This window comes from Rhinopithecus bieti, unplaced genomic scaffold, assembly GCF_001698545.2.
Source record: "Rhinopithecus bieti isolate Rb0 unplaced genomic scaffold, ASM169854v2 scaffold_5191, whole genome shotgun sequence".
Classification (NCBI taxonomy): domain Eukaryota; kingdom Metazoa; phylum Chordata; class Mammalia; order Primates; family Cercopithecidae; genus Rhinopithecus; species Rhinopithecus bieti.
Genome location: NW_016804727.1, coordinates 462,713 through 478,756, shown reverse-complemented (window position 1 = coordinate 478,756; position 16,044 = coordinate 462,713). Strand labels below are relative to the sequence as shown.

The window sequence follows — 16,044 nt, the reverse complement described above, 5'->3', positions numbered from 1 at the left end:
ACTCACAGGGTTCTTGTGAAGATCAAAATAAGTCATGGATGTGAAAGTTGAATAAACTTCAAGCTTAATATGGTAATCACAATAAACAGTGTATCTAGGAGATGAGAAGGAAGGAAAGTAACACTGTTAAATCCAAAAATGCTGTGTCTGATTTCTGTGTCCATGAGGAAGATAGTTTTGCTTTCCTATTTCTTTGTGAAACTAAAACATCCATATTAATGTATATTTGAACACGAACTTTAGAGGACTATGTAAGAATGATATAGGAATATACATGGTTATATATAGCAAGGAAGAAGCAGAAAATAACTTTTGAAAAATAAATTTTAAGTAAAATGTAGGGAAATAGCCACCTATATGCTACGTAATGTGTTATCACTCAATTTTATTATTTTAAGAACACTTTTCATGTACATGCTCTAGTGGAACTGAAGGATCATATGGACCTTGATGTCTGAGACTGTATTGCAGTTTAACTGAAATTGTCTTATTAACATGGAAGGACACGTCAGAAAACCAAGGAAAACTATATTTTAGTAGTAGGTATTTTAATTTTTTGTATAAAAATCTATCAGTAGACTATATACTCTTTAAAAATAATAAGCATCAGGAATTTGATTCTATTCCAAGTTAGAAGTGGTAATATAAAGTTAAAAACTAACACTAGCTACGATTCTGTTTAGTAATGAGGAAAGAACTTTAGGCTGGCTTTTAAAGATTAATTTGTTAATTAGGTGAACATCTGGGTTTTGGTTCATCACTTCCCTTGGAAACCTTGATTAATTTATGAAACTTTCATCCTCATTTACTAAAAAACCAGTGAGTCATCCGGTGTTACACACCAATGACAGCAAAAGTTAATTGGATTCTAGATCCTTTCACATTTCTGCTTTCAGCAATTCCTTGCCGCTTTGAGTGGAACCATGCGCTAAGGGAGTCCGTGTATTTTTGTGTGTGAGAGAGAGATAGAGAAATGAGAGGAATTACAAGTAATTGAAAAGTGAGTTTGAAAAAATAAGAATATATATTTGTATTTTCCTTGGTTTGTGGTGAGAAACTCTGGAGGTATACACAAAATAGCCAAACCAAACCCCAAAACTAACAAACACAATGACCTCAGTGCACGGTTTTTTTTTTATTTTTTTTATTTTTTAAAATAGAGTTTTGATTTGTGAATCGTGTGAATGTATTATTATCTTTTCAGAAAGGGCTGTTGAAGATTGTCTGTGGATTAAAGTGTTTCAGAATTGGGTTTAGGAAGGGGAAGACAGAGATATAGCTGCAGTTCATTGTAGTTAGTGTCTGGCCTCCAAATAAGAGATGCATCAGCAAAGAGAACACCCCCCAAGGAAGTGGGGGTGGGTGGGCACAAGACTGAGAAAGAAAGGGAGAGACAGATGGAGCTGCGGTGGATGGCTGACTTACTTTCTTCTGGCCCTGCAATAGGATTGCAACCTTTTTTTGGCTCTGCTACTTACAAATTGCATTCAGCTTAGAAACCCCTCTTTAGATATATACCTGTATATGGCACATGATCTTGGTCGTGTGAAACAATACTCACAGATGAAGGGGACCTCATCACATTGGTTCTTAATCTCTTACTGCTTTTGCTTTGTGTCTTGTTGTTCCTTCATCCTGTTTTCCTTACTAACTTTACTTTTTGGGCATATTTTATCTTGTGATTTTATGCATTTATATAAGCTACCATGAATCTCTTCTGGAATTGGAAGGAGCATGAATGAATATGTACATAACTAATCTGGGGGAAATGCTAACAGAGGAGTAAGAATACAAGTGATTTTAATTGTTTTATGGTGAGTCTTCTGCATTTCCAAGTATACATATATTTTTACAAGGGGCATGAATTTCTTTTCTAATCAGATATAGTAGTTTTTTTTTTTTTTTTTTTTTTACTAAATGTAGAAAATAGTTGTGGTAGAACTGATGGACTTTTCCAACAGAACAATATATAAGGGTAGTAGAGAGAGAGGACCAGAAAGGAGTCGTGGGACTTAAAGTCTAATTTTCTTCGTTTCATCATGTGCTCTCTATGAAGAAATGGCAAGCAGACGGGGCAAATGTTAGGGCCCACAGGGCTTGCTTAAAAACTTTAGGAAACAGCAATTTCTATTTTTAAGGACTTCCGTTTCTTCTCCTTTCTTCTATTTAAAATAATAGGCCATTAGAGAGCAAGATGTTTATTTTATAATTCCCTATGATCTAGACTTGATTGCACATTGGGAAGTAAGGATTTAAAAAAGCAATGTTTACAATTCGATTTTGTGTAATATTTTACTCTATAAGACAAAGAATTAAGACCACATAAAAGCAAAACAGAATAATTTATTTGAATGCATCTTTCCGTGAAAAAAATAAAATAAGACTTTAATAGTCATTTCCTTAAGTGTTTACAAATCTTCTCAAAATACTACTGGTGATTGAAAAAAAAGAGAAAGCATAGTTTTGTTTTGTGACAACCATCCTTATTACTTTGTTGTACAAATAACAAGATAGAAATTTAGAAATAAAATTGAAACATATATTTAGGATTCCTAACACTAATAAAATTTAATAAAACAAAGTCTGCTGAAAATCTAACAATGTAAAGTTTCCACATTTGTAGGTGAGACAGGATAGTCTCAGTGTTGATGACAGTGGAAGTATAGAGTGGAACTAATTGAGCTTTGCAGAGATATTTCGTACCAAATGAAAGAGGAAACCCCTGTCATTTTCATTCTCATCAGCATGAGAAAGACTGCCCACTGAGGAATATTTCCCCAACATGTTTTTCTGTTGCACAAGACATTGTGTATATGCTGAAAAACCTGCAGTTCAATTTGCATAAATGCCTCTATTCTGCATGTAAAGGAGTAATGAGTAAGATGTGTTGGTCTTGGTTTCTTCACTGATTCCAGATTAATATACTTTTCCACTGTTTTTCCTTAAAATATTTCTTCAGAATTTCACTCTAATGTGCTGTTTAGCCCATGAGAGTTCACCTAGTGAAGAGATATACAAAACATGTAAACAGTTCTATAGATTTTTCAGGTCTGCAGGTAAAAGAACCTTAAATTCTTTTATTCCTTTCCAGGGCTACAAATTAGATCAATATTTTGAGCTAGCTCAAGAAACTTACATTTATCAACAAATAAATATAAGAGTAAGCAATTATTAAATTTTGTAGGTAATTTACTTTTGAAACTAAAGGTTTACTTAACTTGAATGTCCTGTTTTCAATATACTAACATCGGTCTTGGGTTCAATATAAACCCTACCAAGAGCATTTAATGAGGTCAATAGACAATATTGAAATACATCCAGCCATAAGTTCAATAAATAAATAATTGGGCTGAGTACTAGAATATGAACACAAACCAGTTTACCAATTTGTTAAACAGCAGTCCAATTAGGTAATAGACACATGAAGTAAAGAAAATAACACTGTTAGAACAGTCTAAGAGCCAAGGAATAAAATTGTTTGGCTGTCTTTCCTGCTCAGAAGTGACTGCCAAATAAAAGAAAGCAGTGAAGTTAAGATTCTTTCCCCAGAGCTGGCACATTCACATTGGGAATAAGAGATGGGAGAGTTTCACCAACCACCTATAATAATGCATTACTCATGAAGCTGATCTTTGAATTTAATTGGACCTAGAGGAGAATAAAACCATAGGTAATCAGGAAAGAAAAATGCTCTCTGCATCTATAGGTGGCATTTATGCTACTGAGAATTATTTATTTTACTAAGAATCACTCATCTTTAGTTAAAATAATTAAGCAGCAGCCCACTAAACTATGAAATCTTTAAAAAATTGAGTCTTATTTAATGTCTTGCTCTAGCACATAGTAAACGTCCTGGAAATGTTTGTGAATTGATTATAAGTAAAATAAGTACAAACTAGTTTCTGATAAGGAAAAAGGAGGCATTTCGTTTATTTATTTAAAAAATTAGAGTAAGTAATATAAATCTGAATTCAAATAAAATAACAGTTTAAAAAATATTGGCTCCCCATTTAGATAATGTTAGAAGACAGAGGAGGAAAATTTTAAGAAGGATATTACGGATAAGGGAGACAGTTATGGAAAAAGAGAAGAAAAGAGAAGGGTAGACTCAGAAAAGGAGGGATTCAAAGGATGAAGGTAAAGGAAGAGAGAGCCACTGGAAGACAAAGACGTACGCAGATAAACTAACAAACACAAAAAAAGATTGAGAAGACAAGAAGGTGAGACGAGAGAGTCTGTGGGAGGTGGAGATGTCACTCAGATTGGGCTGGTAGCATGAACTGGGGTCTTGAGGGTGACTGCCTTTTGGAGGAGCATGTCCTAATAGCAGTTTTGAATACCTTTTGAATAGCAGTTTTGAATGCCTGAAAAAGAACATTTCTGCTTTGTTTTCAATTCTCAAATCTTATTTATGAAATAAACTTTTATGTTCTTAAGAAAGTCAAAAGATTTTGCTAGTGTCTAAAAGTCATCTCATTTCAAAGGGCGTTCTTTTTTTGAGAACCAGTTTTTTGACATGGAAAACAACCCAATCACTTTATTTTGTGTTCTGAAATTGTAGCTGCCATATTCACAATTTTGACTTCAAATTTATTTCGTTCTTGAGAACCTTAAAAGATAAACCCCAAGTTGTCATTTGGTTTGTTTACATTCTAAAGTGAAAAATTGATAGTTAGAAGAAAGGATATATAGAAAAACAAATGAATTTAAATAGGATACAAATTTTAATTAGATTAAATCTTAGAAAGGAGACATAATCTCAAAATTATTTCAATGCCTTATATTTAACAGCAAACAAACTTCCCCTAGTTTTCTATTATAGATGGTAAAGAGAATTAGGTATCATTTTAGAGTGTTTTTATTCTTAAAATATCATGTAATAATATCCTACTCTTGTGTTCTACTAGATTGATAATGCAATGCTTTACAACATTTTTTTTCAAACTAGAAGTTTCTAGCTCCATCAGAGTCTGTTCCTTATTCATGTGACTCTAGGTAAATTTTCTCTGATGAGGTTCTCTGAAGTATGTTGTCACTTATTTAGACCTTAAATGATGCACAGTTCCCCCAGGACTAGGTTTCCTCCCCATAAGATAATTTCCCATGGATTTGTTCACTCCTAGCTGTTATTTTTGGTATTTACCCAGAAGTGTGCATGAATTACTTTGCTGGAACTGTTTCTTTTGCCAGAGGGGAAGTTTCTGTATGTGGTTATTGATGTTCTTTTCAAAGTCAATAAATGACAAAGAAATGATGGAAGATGATCTGTGGCAGTTATGCCTGCAGGCCGCTACAGCCCACAAAAAAGAGAAATTCGTCTTATTATTTCAAAAGATTGTAGGCTTTATTTCTCCATGGCAGGGAGGAAAGGGAGACTTCTTAGTGACAACCTTGAGCTTAACTGGATAAATAGGTTCCTAGCTTTGTTCTCAGTACAGGTTTTGTCCTCTATGGGTGAGAGGCCAGTCCTCAAGGGGGTTCCACTCACTTGGGAATAGGCTACTTTGAATAGGAGGATGGGCATTGGTGCTCACTGTGCTGTGGATCCTCTGTAAGCTTTTATTTTACTGGTCCTATTTTTAGTGACAAATCATCATGGCTCTAAAACTACCATAGCCACTGGAAAATCATTAAGTAATCATTAAAATGGCTACAGAATTGGCATGAACATTCCTTTCATACCCAGATGTGGATTCCTTGGGGAAATATTGTGAGAAAGAAATGTACACAAGAGGAAGTTGATTCTAGAGTTTTGTATCTAGTCCACTGGCCCGAGTGCATGACCCTAGAAGATATTTGTGTGCTTGCCTGTTTTGTTTCTCAAAATTATGTTCAGGTGGGGAAGTGTGCTCAAATGTACAGAAGCTGTAATTTCTTGTTTTGGTATTTTTCTTCTGTGCCTTTTAATCAATTCTGGGGAAAGCAAAAGCTAAATGCTTAGCCTCTCCATAGCACCATCAAATGCAGATTCATACTTACTCTGGCTGGTCTTGCTGCTGGGCAGGGATGTGCTGAATAACTTCATATATTGTACTGTGCAAATCTTGTCCCGATACACCATCAGAGACCGGAACAGATCTGCTTGGGATCTAGAAAATGTGGCACATTAAAAATAGAGTATCTCAATACTAGTAAATAGTTTTTCCACTATGCTGCATAGTTGAAAACAACTGGCAGTAGTGATGATTAGAGAATTAGAACTATTTATCTTCCCTAGAAGGCTGACATCCTCCTTGCTACACTTTACTGCACTTACCCTACAGCAGTTTGTGCAGCAGCATAGCTATAAGGTCAGAAGAAGGATAGCTTGACAAAGCTATGGCTTTTTTCTTCATTTAAGAAGAAAGGTGGCAGTGCTGGAAAGGAAATATTATAGAAAGAAAAAAATAGCAAAAGAAGATGTCAGGACATCTTAGATAGCACATATTATTATCTTTTCTATACCTCAGTTACCCTTTTGACACTATTTGCCAATTATGTGCACAAGGGTGGCTTAAAAGCAAGAACAATATACAGCCCAAATCCCTCATCCTATTGCAAATACGTAAAGACAGTACCAAGGAATGTGGAACACTCAAAGGAAAATATTTTGGTTTAAATGTAGTAATGGACTGTAAAAACTAAATGCTTGGGTGAATGTGGAAAGAATAGTGTATTTATGGCTGGTAAAACCAACAGATATTTTTATTGAAAGTGGTATTTGTGTTTTATTAATTCCCATTCCTTATATTTCATAACTTCCTTTTTCTTGTGAACACTCCCTCCCAATTATTTAGCCAAAGTCTAATTTTCCTCCCCATCCCAAATGCTTCCTATTTTAATCCTACTTCTGTCCACTTTCAGTCTTTCATATTTATACAGCTCCACCTCGAGGGCTCTTTGGTCTTGATAACTCTGAAGAGTTCCCTATCTCATGTTAATTTGACCTGCTAGGTTTTAGCAGAACATCTTAGCTTTTTGTTTTTCTAGAAACTACTAATTTCCATTCCACTTGCTATAGCTCTCACATGAAGCCTTAGTATATGTGATTTGTCCTGTCATTTTTGTGTCAAGGAAAGTTTGGTTTACAACCTATCCTTGAGATCAGCTCTTGATATTTTTTGTATGAAGGTATTCAGGGGCTATGGTAAAAGCAATCTATTGATGATCACCAACTTACTCACCTAACCTAATATTAGAACTGTTAAATAATAAACTTGCTCACTTAATGCAGTTGTTTTCTGTCTAACTCCTGAAAGAGGTGCTAAATGGACAGTGAAATGTACAATGGGTAGAGACAGAAGTAATCCATTTGTGTACATACCACACAATATGCCAAGAGATTATTTTGATTATCTTTTTTTGAGTCAGGGTCTCGCTATGTTACTCAGGTTGGTCTTGAACTCCTGGGTTCAACTGATCCTCCTATCTCAGCTTCCTGAACAGCCGGGACTACAGGTACACACCGTGGCCCCTAGCTTATTTTGATTTTAAAAAGCTCAAGAACTTAATAATTTATTTCGCTTCTCAACTTCAGTTTTGAGATCTTGGTTCTATTATCACTTTCCTTTTCCTCTAAAGGCCATTGCATTTGGCTGCTAATCTTCCCACACAGCTGCCATTCTGGCTTCTCATGCAGAGTCTCCTCCTCATGTCCCCGTCCTCATCCTCATCCTTTGGTTGTTGGTCTTGATTTCTCACTTCTTCCCCAAAGCACCTGTGATGGCCAATTAAGAACCTCAGCAGATTCCTCAGGAGCTTTCAGCTTTGAAGATGGGCATGGCTTCAAATCAAGTTATTCTGTTTCCGACAGAAATAAGCCGGGCTTCCACTATGTAATTAAAGCCCCTATTTCTCTGCCTCAAGTTCTTCAGGGCTGTAATATTTTGAGCCAATTGAGGTTCTCCCAGTAAAACTCCAAAATTGAGTAGTGATTAATCACATGGTAAGATTTAAAATTTCTTATATAAATCTCACTCCTTTCCAGTGAATTCCTAGGAATAAAAAGCGTGTATTATTTTACATATAAAAACTGAAACTCCTTATTCAAAATTCAATTATAAACTTTAGCTGTTCAGTTTCCTGCTCTCCAATTCGAAGCCACACCTCAGAGTGGTGCTTTCTGCCATCGTGAGAAGCTGTTTGAAATAACTGATCCGTCAAATATTTGTTTTTGTCTTTCGGTTGTGGAAGTGAAGGTAAGCCAATCCTGCCTGAGATTGAATAGGGTATTGCAAAGCCTTTGCAGGGCAGTTCTTCCCTTCATCTGTGACTGTTACCGACTCACCCTTAGGGAGGATGAAATCCAATCAGTCCCTCTCCATTACTCACATGACATTTCTCAAATAAAGTCTGTGGTCAGGAGGCTTACTGGATGAACCTTATACATTGACAGAATCCTCTGAACAAGAGAAGTCACCATTCCCTAGTGGCAAATAGTCCTTTTAACAAATGGAAATGAGAATGACTGGAAGCAAGTAATCTGTTTTTATGATGCCCTTCCTTAAATGGACTCTCATAGCAGAATAAGGAAGCAGAGGAAAACTTGGTTCTATACAAATCTGTAAAAGTGTTAATAGTCTGATTTGCTCAGAGAAACATTCTGCATGTCTTAAGCAAAACTGATTGCTTTAAAACCTTTTTTTTTTTTTTTTTTTTTTCCCAGACTGAAATGACTTCAACTATAAGAAAGCTCCCTTGCCATCATGCACCTTTAGGGCAATAATAAAGATGTATACTTGCATACTTTGGGCCTATATGGTAACTTCCTTCTGAAGCATGAGTTATCTTTAAGAGTGTGATCAATTGTCTTTCAAAGTTGTCAAAAGATATGAGGGGGCAATAAAGGGAAAACTGAGGAACAGAGAGAGTTCAGTAAAGTGATGGGTTGCAGTCACCCAAGTGATGCAGAATGACTTAAATCAGGGTCTCCTGATCCTCTGTTTATTCAGTATTTATTTATTTGAGACAGGGTCTCACTCTGTTGCCCAGGCTGGAGTGCGGTAGTGTGATCACAGCTCACTGTAGCCTTGAACTCCTGGGCTCAGTGATCCTCCTGCTTTGGTCTCCCGAGAAGCTGGGACGAGAGGCATGCGCAACCATGCTTGGCTAATTTTAAAATATTTGTTGGGATGGGGTCTCTGCCCAGGCTGATGTCAAACTCCTGGGCTCAAGCGATCCTTCCATCTCAGCCTCCCAAAGCCCTAGGATTGCAGATGTGAGCCACCGTGCCCAGTCTATTTATTCAGTTCTCCTGACTTTCAACCTAGTTAGTTCTCTCTTCACTGAGATTACCAGGTAAAGACTATTTATGAATTAGCATAACTTCCTTATTTGTGTTAGCTTTACTTATAAAGGTGAAGTAAGATGCTTTAGCTCCCCAAATCTGGCAATGCCATTCATTATGGAGTAAGTCAACACTGCTTAATGCAGTAATGGGTAACGCAGCCATTTGATCACACTGCCCAGTGCTTAAACGAATGCTGCTTACACCTCTGGTGAAGCAGAATTCTACTTCTTGGTTAATCAGCCACTAGGAAAACCAACCCTGGAAACACCAGAAGTATCTGGAAAAGCAACAAATTCATATATTCCGAAGTCATCCAGAGCATCTTCATGGCCTGAAATGTAAAACAAATACTACTTACAAACCAAATGCCTTGATTTGCTGTTGTTTTTTTAAAACTTTGTAAAACTTATCTTTATTGTCTGCTTTAAATGGTATAGGTACAAAATGAATTTAACATTTCCTAATCCCTATAGTCGTATTGCCATTAAGCAGTGTTGGAAATCACTCTTTATGAAGCTGAGAATCGAAACTGAATTGGAACAATTATTCTTAAGGCCAGATGTGAGAATAGCCTGTTGTATCTTTAAATACACACAGGTGGGCAAGCTTGGCCTTTGTAACTCTCAGTTACCAGAGACTCATGGTCACCAAGGCTTTAGCCTGAAGGTCACAGCAGCTCTTGATCCACCCATATATCTACTGCACCCCGTTAGACCTAACAGAGACCATCAGAACTAAACAGAGCAAATAACTAACTGAAGCTTCCCATACATAAAAGGTAAAATACATTACAATATCAATCCACATAAACTATTGTCTACAGAATGATGGGGTAGAGGTGGTTAGGAGGAATGAGATAGCCTCTGGGGCCCTTGCCAGCTCTGACATTCTGTCATTTATAAGTCAGGAAGGGCTAGAAAAGAGGAAGAAGGCCCACATTTATTACACATCCAGGCATCATATCAGGCACTCCACCTCATTTTATTTAATTCTCATAGCAACCTTAAGGGGGAAGTTTTTAATCCCTATTATTTAGAAGAGGAAGTTGTGGTCAAGAAAAATAATTTTCCTAAGGTGACATGAGGGGAAAGTGGCACATATAAAACTGCAACTTGGCTCCCTGTGACTCTGTGGCCTGAGCAAAAACTCCATTGTTAACTTATAATAACTCAGTACAGTCAATATTGATGGTAATGAGGGTTACAATGGGGACAAAGAAGCAACCCTGGCCCCTGCCAAACCTTTTCCTCTTCTCTTTGGGATGGAGCTGCCAGCATGAAACCTACCTTAGGAATGAACAAAGTGATAGAACGCTTTGGCATTTTCAAAATAATGATAATAGAATCAATGAATTAGCAGAACTAATTTCACTGATCCTACTGACTGTGGGCAAGTGACTTAATCCCTTTGATGAGTAGTTCTCTTGACTGTAAAATGGAGTTAAGAGTGCCTTCCAGGCTGATAATACAGACTTGTGTGACTTATATAAAACCAAAACAGAAGACAGCACTTTGTAAAGTGAAGGCACTAACTCAAAGGTAAGAGACTGTTATGTTAATTTTAGCTCATATTAATTATATTACATTAATAATATATAATATTAACACAACTAATTAACATACATTAAAACTGATAATAGCCCTTTTCAGCCTGGCCATTACCTGAAAATGTTTGAGCTTTCCTGTATTCTGTTTCTGGCCTGAAAAGACAAAATAGGTATTTTTGTCAGGGATAATAATTGAGGAAAAAGCATCTGAGGAAAGAACTATTTTCATAGAAACAGATGCATTACCTGCCTTCTAGTTTCTGTTTTATAACTAAAATCAAGAGAGAAGAAAATGGTAAGGTTATTTTAGTACACATATACAGCTTCAATTTTTTTTTGTAATTTTAACCTACCTTTGTAGGGTTGATATTTTTTCCATAGGAAGAGAAGACACATGGATATAATCAAAAATAGTGATATTCCAGTTATACTTGCTAAAGGTGACAATGATTTTCCTTTTGTGCAAGCTTCTCCAGTCCTAAAAAAAAAGATAAATATATTTTAGCAATAAATTGCTACAGTATATAACTTGACTTTTAAATGCCTATTTTAAATGAGACACTATTGAAGAAAACCATATAAACATGTATATTAGAGACACAGAGAGAGAGAGAGACCAAATGGAAGGAAGGCACTTATTTTACAACACACACTAAACTCCTTAGGGATACCTGTGATTGGAAATGTGGTGCACTGCCCAAGTTAAAACTGATTGTGTTGTATTAGATGTAGCAAATATCTCATGTCGTACTTCTCAGTTATGTTTGCCACCTTAACTTAGATCTGTTTCATCTCATCATCTCTACATCCCTAAATGCTAAGTTGTTCTCTCATTTTCCTTCCATTTTGCTTTTTTAGCATAATTCAAGTATGTGAATTTTCTAGGGAGATGGCATGTGAATAAAGGTGCGAGAGGGGAGGTGTTCATTTCAAACACACTTCAGTAATTTTGGCCAATAAAGAAATGTCTCTTACCATAAATGATGAAAAAAATTAAAAGAAAAAAAGAAACATCAATTCTTAAAATAGGATGTATGTGTGATTTTTAAAAAAATATTTAAAGTCCCACCTTTTGACTAGAATTCACTTTGTTTCATAAGTCATTCCCTTTATTAATATCACTATATAAAATATGGTGCTGATAGCATCTGCTGGGTGCTTACAATATGTCAGGCTCTGTTCTAAGGGTGGATGATACATATTAACTCACTGAATCTTTACAACAATCCTATAAAAGAGAGATTATTTTATCATCCCTTCCAATAGATGAGGAAGCTGAGTCTTGCCCAAAGTCAATTGGGTTATAAGTGGTAGAGTTCAGAAGTTACCCCAGACTCTTAACACTAAATGATGCCTCCCTTTAATATAATTTCAACACAACTTATTAACTGTGGCTATGTTAACACCAGCTTCAGGCTATAATATGTTTAGTTAATCTATCTATCTATATATAATCTATATAATAAGAAGTAGTTTTAACCTCCAACAAATGAAAGTAACAGATGTCTTCCATATTAGCATGTGAATCAGATATGGGTGTGGAAATAAATCATGGCAGTTGCCTGTCTCTGTCTGGATTAATATGGGAGTGAAAGTCATGTGATGCCATTTCTGTTCAGCAGTGGAGAACAGCCTGGAAAATCTGGGTGTGGTGAAGACCATGGTGGCTACACAGCTCTGCAATAAATATCCAGCCTGCACTGTGTCATCTTTCACCATAAAATCTCTGCTGAGATCTCCAACAGCCAAAATAAGGGGGAAAGCCTTAATCTTTTCTTTCTCTCAGTATAAACCTACATTAATTTTCTTGGCTTTTCCACCTAGAATACTTTCATTTCTTAATTTTACAGGAATCTTTTAATAATGTAGTGTAGATCATATGTGCAAAAATCTAGTAAACACATCATGGAAATCGGTTATCTCTTCTAATTTCCCCATACAACACCATTCCCATATTCCCCTTAAGTCCTAAAGAGTTTGACAAGGTTGTTTTCATTATCAAAATCTTCACAATTTCTGATGGGGAGTTTATAAATTTCTGACATGCATTCAGAGAATTGCATTCTTAAAATGTTCTTCTATGGGATTATAATAGCTGTGTCCTACTTATTGCCTTTAAACAGATTTTAAATTAAACTGTTTCAAACCTTAGCAGGAGAAATAAATGAAAGGCAGCTTCAAATGAACTAGAATAACAATTTATTGATCCTAGATAGAGACTAGGACATCATGAAGCTTATTAGATTACTTTTGCCTCATATTAAGTTGTAGAATAATTTATATTCTTCCACTGTTAGGTTGACCTTTAGATTGGAACCACTTTGCACTTGGGTAGTCTCTTTGTGAGATCTTAGTTTTTTCTGATATTATTCTCTGGTGGGATTGTTCTCTCTAAAGAGCTATGTAACTTTGGGTGAGCCCCTTGACTCTCAGGGTTTTGATTTTCACATTAGTATAATGAGGAGGCAAGAGTGACTGGCATTTAAGTTCTCTTCTTGCTCTGATACTCTATGACTTGGAGGAGCCAGAGAAGTTTACATAAAGTTATGTAAATAGGACCCTATATCCGTGGCATGCTAGTAACAAAGTCTTCAAAAAAATTGCACATATATATGTTATTTTAACACAACATATAAACACACACAATACACTTTTCACTTTAATTTCCATTATTTTCCCCTCATTTCCTGAAGTGTAGGGAATGTAATTATAGAGCAACATTTTTCTGAGTTTTAAAACATAGTAATTTCATTATCATTAAGTCCAAAATGTTTTTTAATTTTCACTGCAATTTCTTATTTGACCTATGGGTTATTTAGAAGTCTGTTGCTTAATTTTCTTAAGTTTGAGAATTTTCTAGTGTTGTTTCTATTATCAATTTTTAGTTTAATTTCATTCTTGTTAGAGGGCAATCTTTTGAAGTTTGTTGATTTTTTTTAAATGACTATACAAATAGTCATATGAAGAAGGTGTATTCTGCAGTTGTTGCATGTAGTATTTATATTATTTCAACTAGGTGAGGCAGGTTTTCTCTATTCCTACTAAGTGTTTGTCTGTTTCATTAGTTACTGAAATAAATATGTTAAAATCTCCCACTTTGTGATTTTTTTGGTCAATTTTTGCTATTTATTAGGTATACTTCCTAATGCTTCTTGTCTTAAAGAATTTATCTAATTCATCTAATTTTTATATACTTTATCTTATACCAGTACAATAAGCCCTCACTTAACATCAGCTGATTCTTGGAAACTGTGACTGAGCAAAACAACATATAATGAAACCAATTTTACCATTGGCTAATTGATATAAACAAGAGCTAAGTCTCTACAACATATTTCTGGTCAGAAAAATATCAGAGGTCTACATAAAGATCCCAAACATTTCTAATATCAAACACTGAAATAAATGTGAGCTATACATACATTTAATAAAGATTAATAAAAACAAGTCAGATCATTATTTACTCCATTTTTGGTGAATCCGTGAATGATGGCAGTGGTAGTGGTAATGGGTTAAATCAAGGAATAAATGTTTACAAAGTGAAAATTGTAAAAAGCACCTCCTAGCATCATGCAGTTCAAAAACTAACATCACAAATCTGGTAGTCTTGTGGAGCACTTTCATATCACATCATTTATTGTCATGCATTTATATGATTATCCTAGACTTTATAAATTTTTATTTGACAATCATTCATATTCATTCATTCATTCTCCAACCTGCTTATTCTAGTTCAGGCTTGCAGGTGGCTAGAAGCCTATCCCGGAAACCCAGGGCACAAGGCTGGAACCAGCCCCAGAGAGGGTACCATTCCATTTCAGGGCACACTCACACACATACCCACACTAACTCAGACAGTGACCATGTAGATATGACAGTTCATTGAATGTGCACATCTTTGGGATGTGGGAAGAAGCTGGAATACCTGGAGAAAACCCGTGTAGGTATGGGAAGAATGTGCAAACTGCACACACACAGTGGCCCCAGTGGGAATTGATACTTTTTCTCATCAATATTATAAGGAAATGATGTTGAAATGAAATAACATTATTAGAAGACCTGCTATATAGCTACGCTGGCTTTCTTTTTTGTGTGATTTATCTGTTCATTTACTTAATTTCAACCTTTCAGTATCTTCATACATAAGGTGTGTATCCAGTTTGACATGTTTTTTAGTTGGAATATTTAGCGCACTAAGACCTAGTATGATTAGTAATATATTTCAGTGTAGATCTACAATCTTATTATTTTTTTCTATATTTCCTACCTTTTATTTATTTTCTCTCTTCTTTCTTGTCCTAATTTAAATTAATCAGAATTTGATTTATCTTTTCTTCTCTATTTCCTTGCTAGTTATACATTTTTATTTGTCTTTTAGACTTTAGGCATTAAAAATTCTAATCAAAATTAATAGTTTTACCACTTACTGCTTCTACGATACAATAATTAGTTTCATATTACAGTTGGGAAATCTAAGACTCCAGTACTCAAATTTGAATTTAGCAAGGTCTAACAATAATTCCATGCTCTTTCCACCACTCTTGCCTAATCATTATGGAAGAAATAGAAATCCTTCCCCCAAATGAAGCCCAAATCTACTCAGTTCTACTATTTGAAGCAACAACAAAAAATCAAATCCTCTCTGTATATGAGGCCATCTTAATTGTTTGATGAAACTCTCACATCTCCCCCTGAGAATCCTCTTCTTCAGATTCAACATCCCCAGATCATTTTGTTGTTCTTTACATAATAGAATTCCAGATTCTCTACCATCCTAGAGGTGCACTTTTGGAAGCCCAACAAAATTTAGTCAATTTCATTTCTAAGATATAAATTTAGAAGGACCCATACTTCACTCTGGTTGTCAATAAGATAAAGGCAAATAGAATGCTTTCTGAGACAGTGACAGTGATAAAAAAGCAAAAAAAAAAAAAAAAAAAAAAAAAAAAAACAAAAAAACCAAAAAAAAAAAAAAAAAAAAACCCAGAAAAATTGATAAGAAATAATAAAAAAAGAAAGAATTGATAAAAAATACCAAATAATAGAGTGACAAGATTTAACATATATCATATGATTTGGGCACCACTTTTAGCAAGTGAATTCTCTATTTCATCATTTTAGATCTGACAATAAAATCAAAACTAGCTAAGGGAATTTTCAGATAATGCACAATTAAATATATATTAAATATTATATATACATAAAATCAAATGTACATTTGATTTCCATT

General features: G+C 35.0%; 1 protein-coding gene across 2 annotated transcripts in view; it reads right to left on the bottom strand.

The window, feature by feature from the left end:
• Window positions 1-2,323: 2,323 nt before the first annotated feature.
• The window catches only part of HEPACAM2 (HEPACAM family member 2), a 31,165-nt gene continuing 17,444 nt past the window's right edge, over window positions 2,324-16,044 (bottom strand). The window contains exons 4-9 of one of the 2 annotated variants that reach the window (XM_017870300.1): window positions 13,464-13,471; window positions 11,168-11,281; window positions 10,930-10,967; window positions 9,526-9,599; window positions 5,980-6,089; window positions 2,324-2,999 (exon numbers count right to left, since the gene is read on the bottom strand). In XM_017870300.1, coding sequence (XP_017725789.1) covers window positions 2,956-2,999; window positions 5,980-6,089; window positions 9,526-9,599; window positions 10,930-10,967; window positions 11,168-11,281; window positions 13,464-13,471 — 388 coding nt within the window. In that variant the 3' untranslated portion in view covers window positions 2,324-2,955. Of the gene's footprint in view, window positions 3,000-5,975; window positions 6,090-9,525; window positions 9,600-10,929; window positions 10,968-11,060; window positions 11,086-11,167; window positions 11,282-13,463; window positions 13,472-16,044 lie in introns of those variants that run through there. The other variant, XM_017870299.1, reaches the window with a different exon arrangement.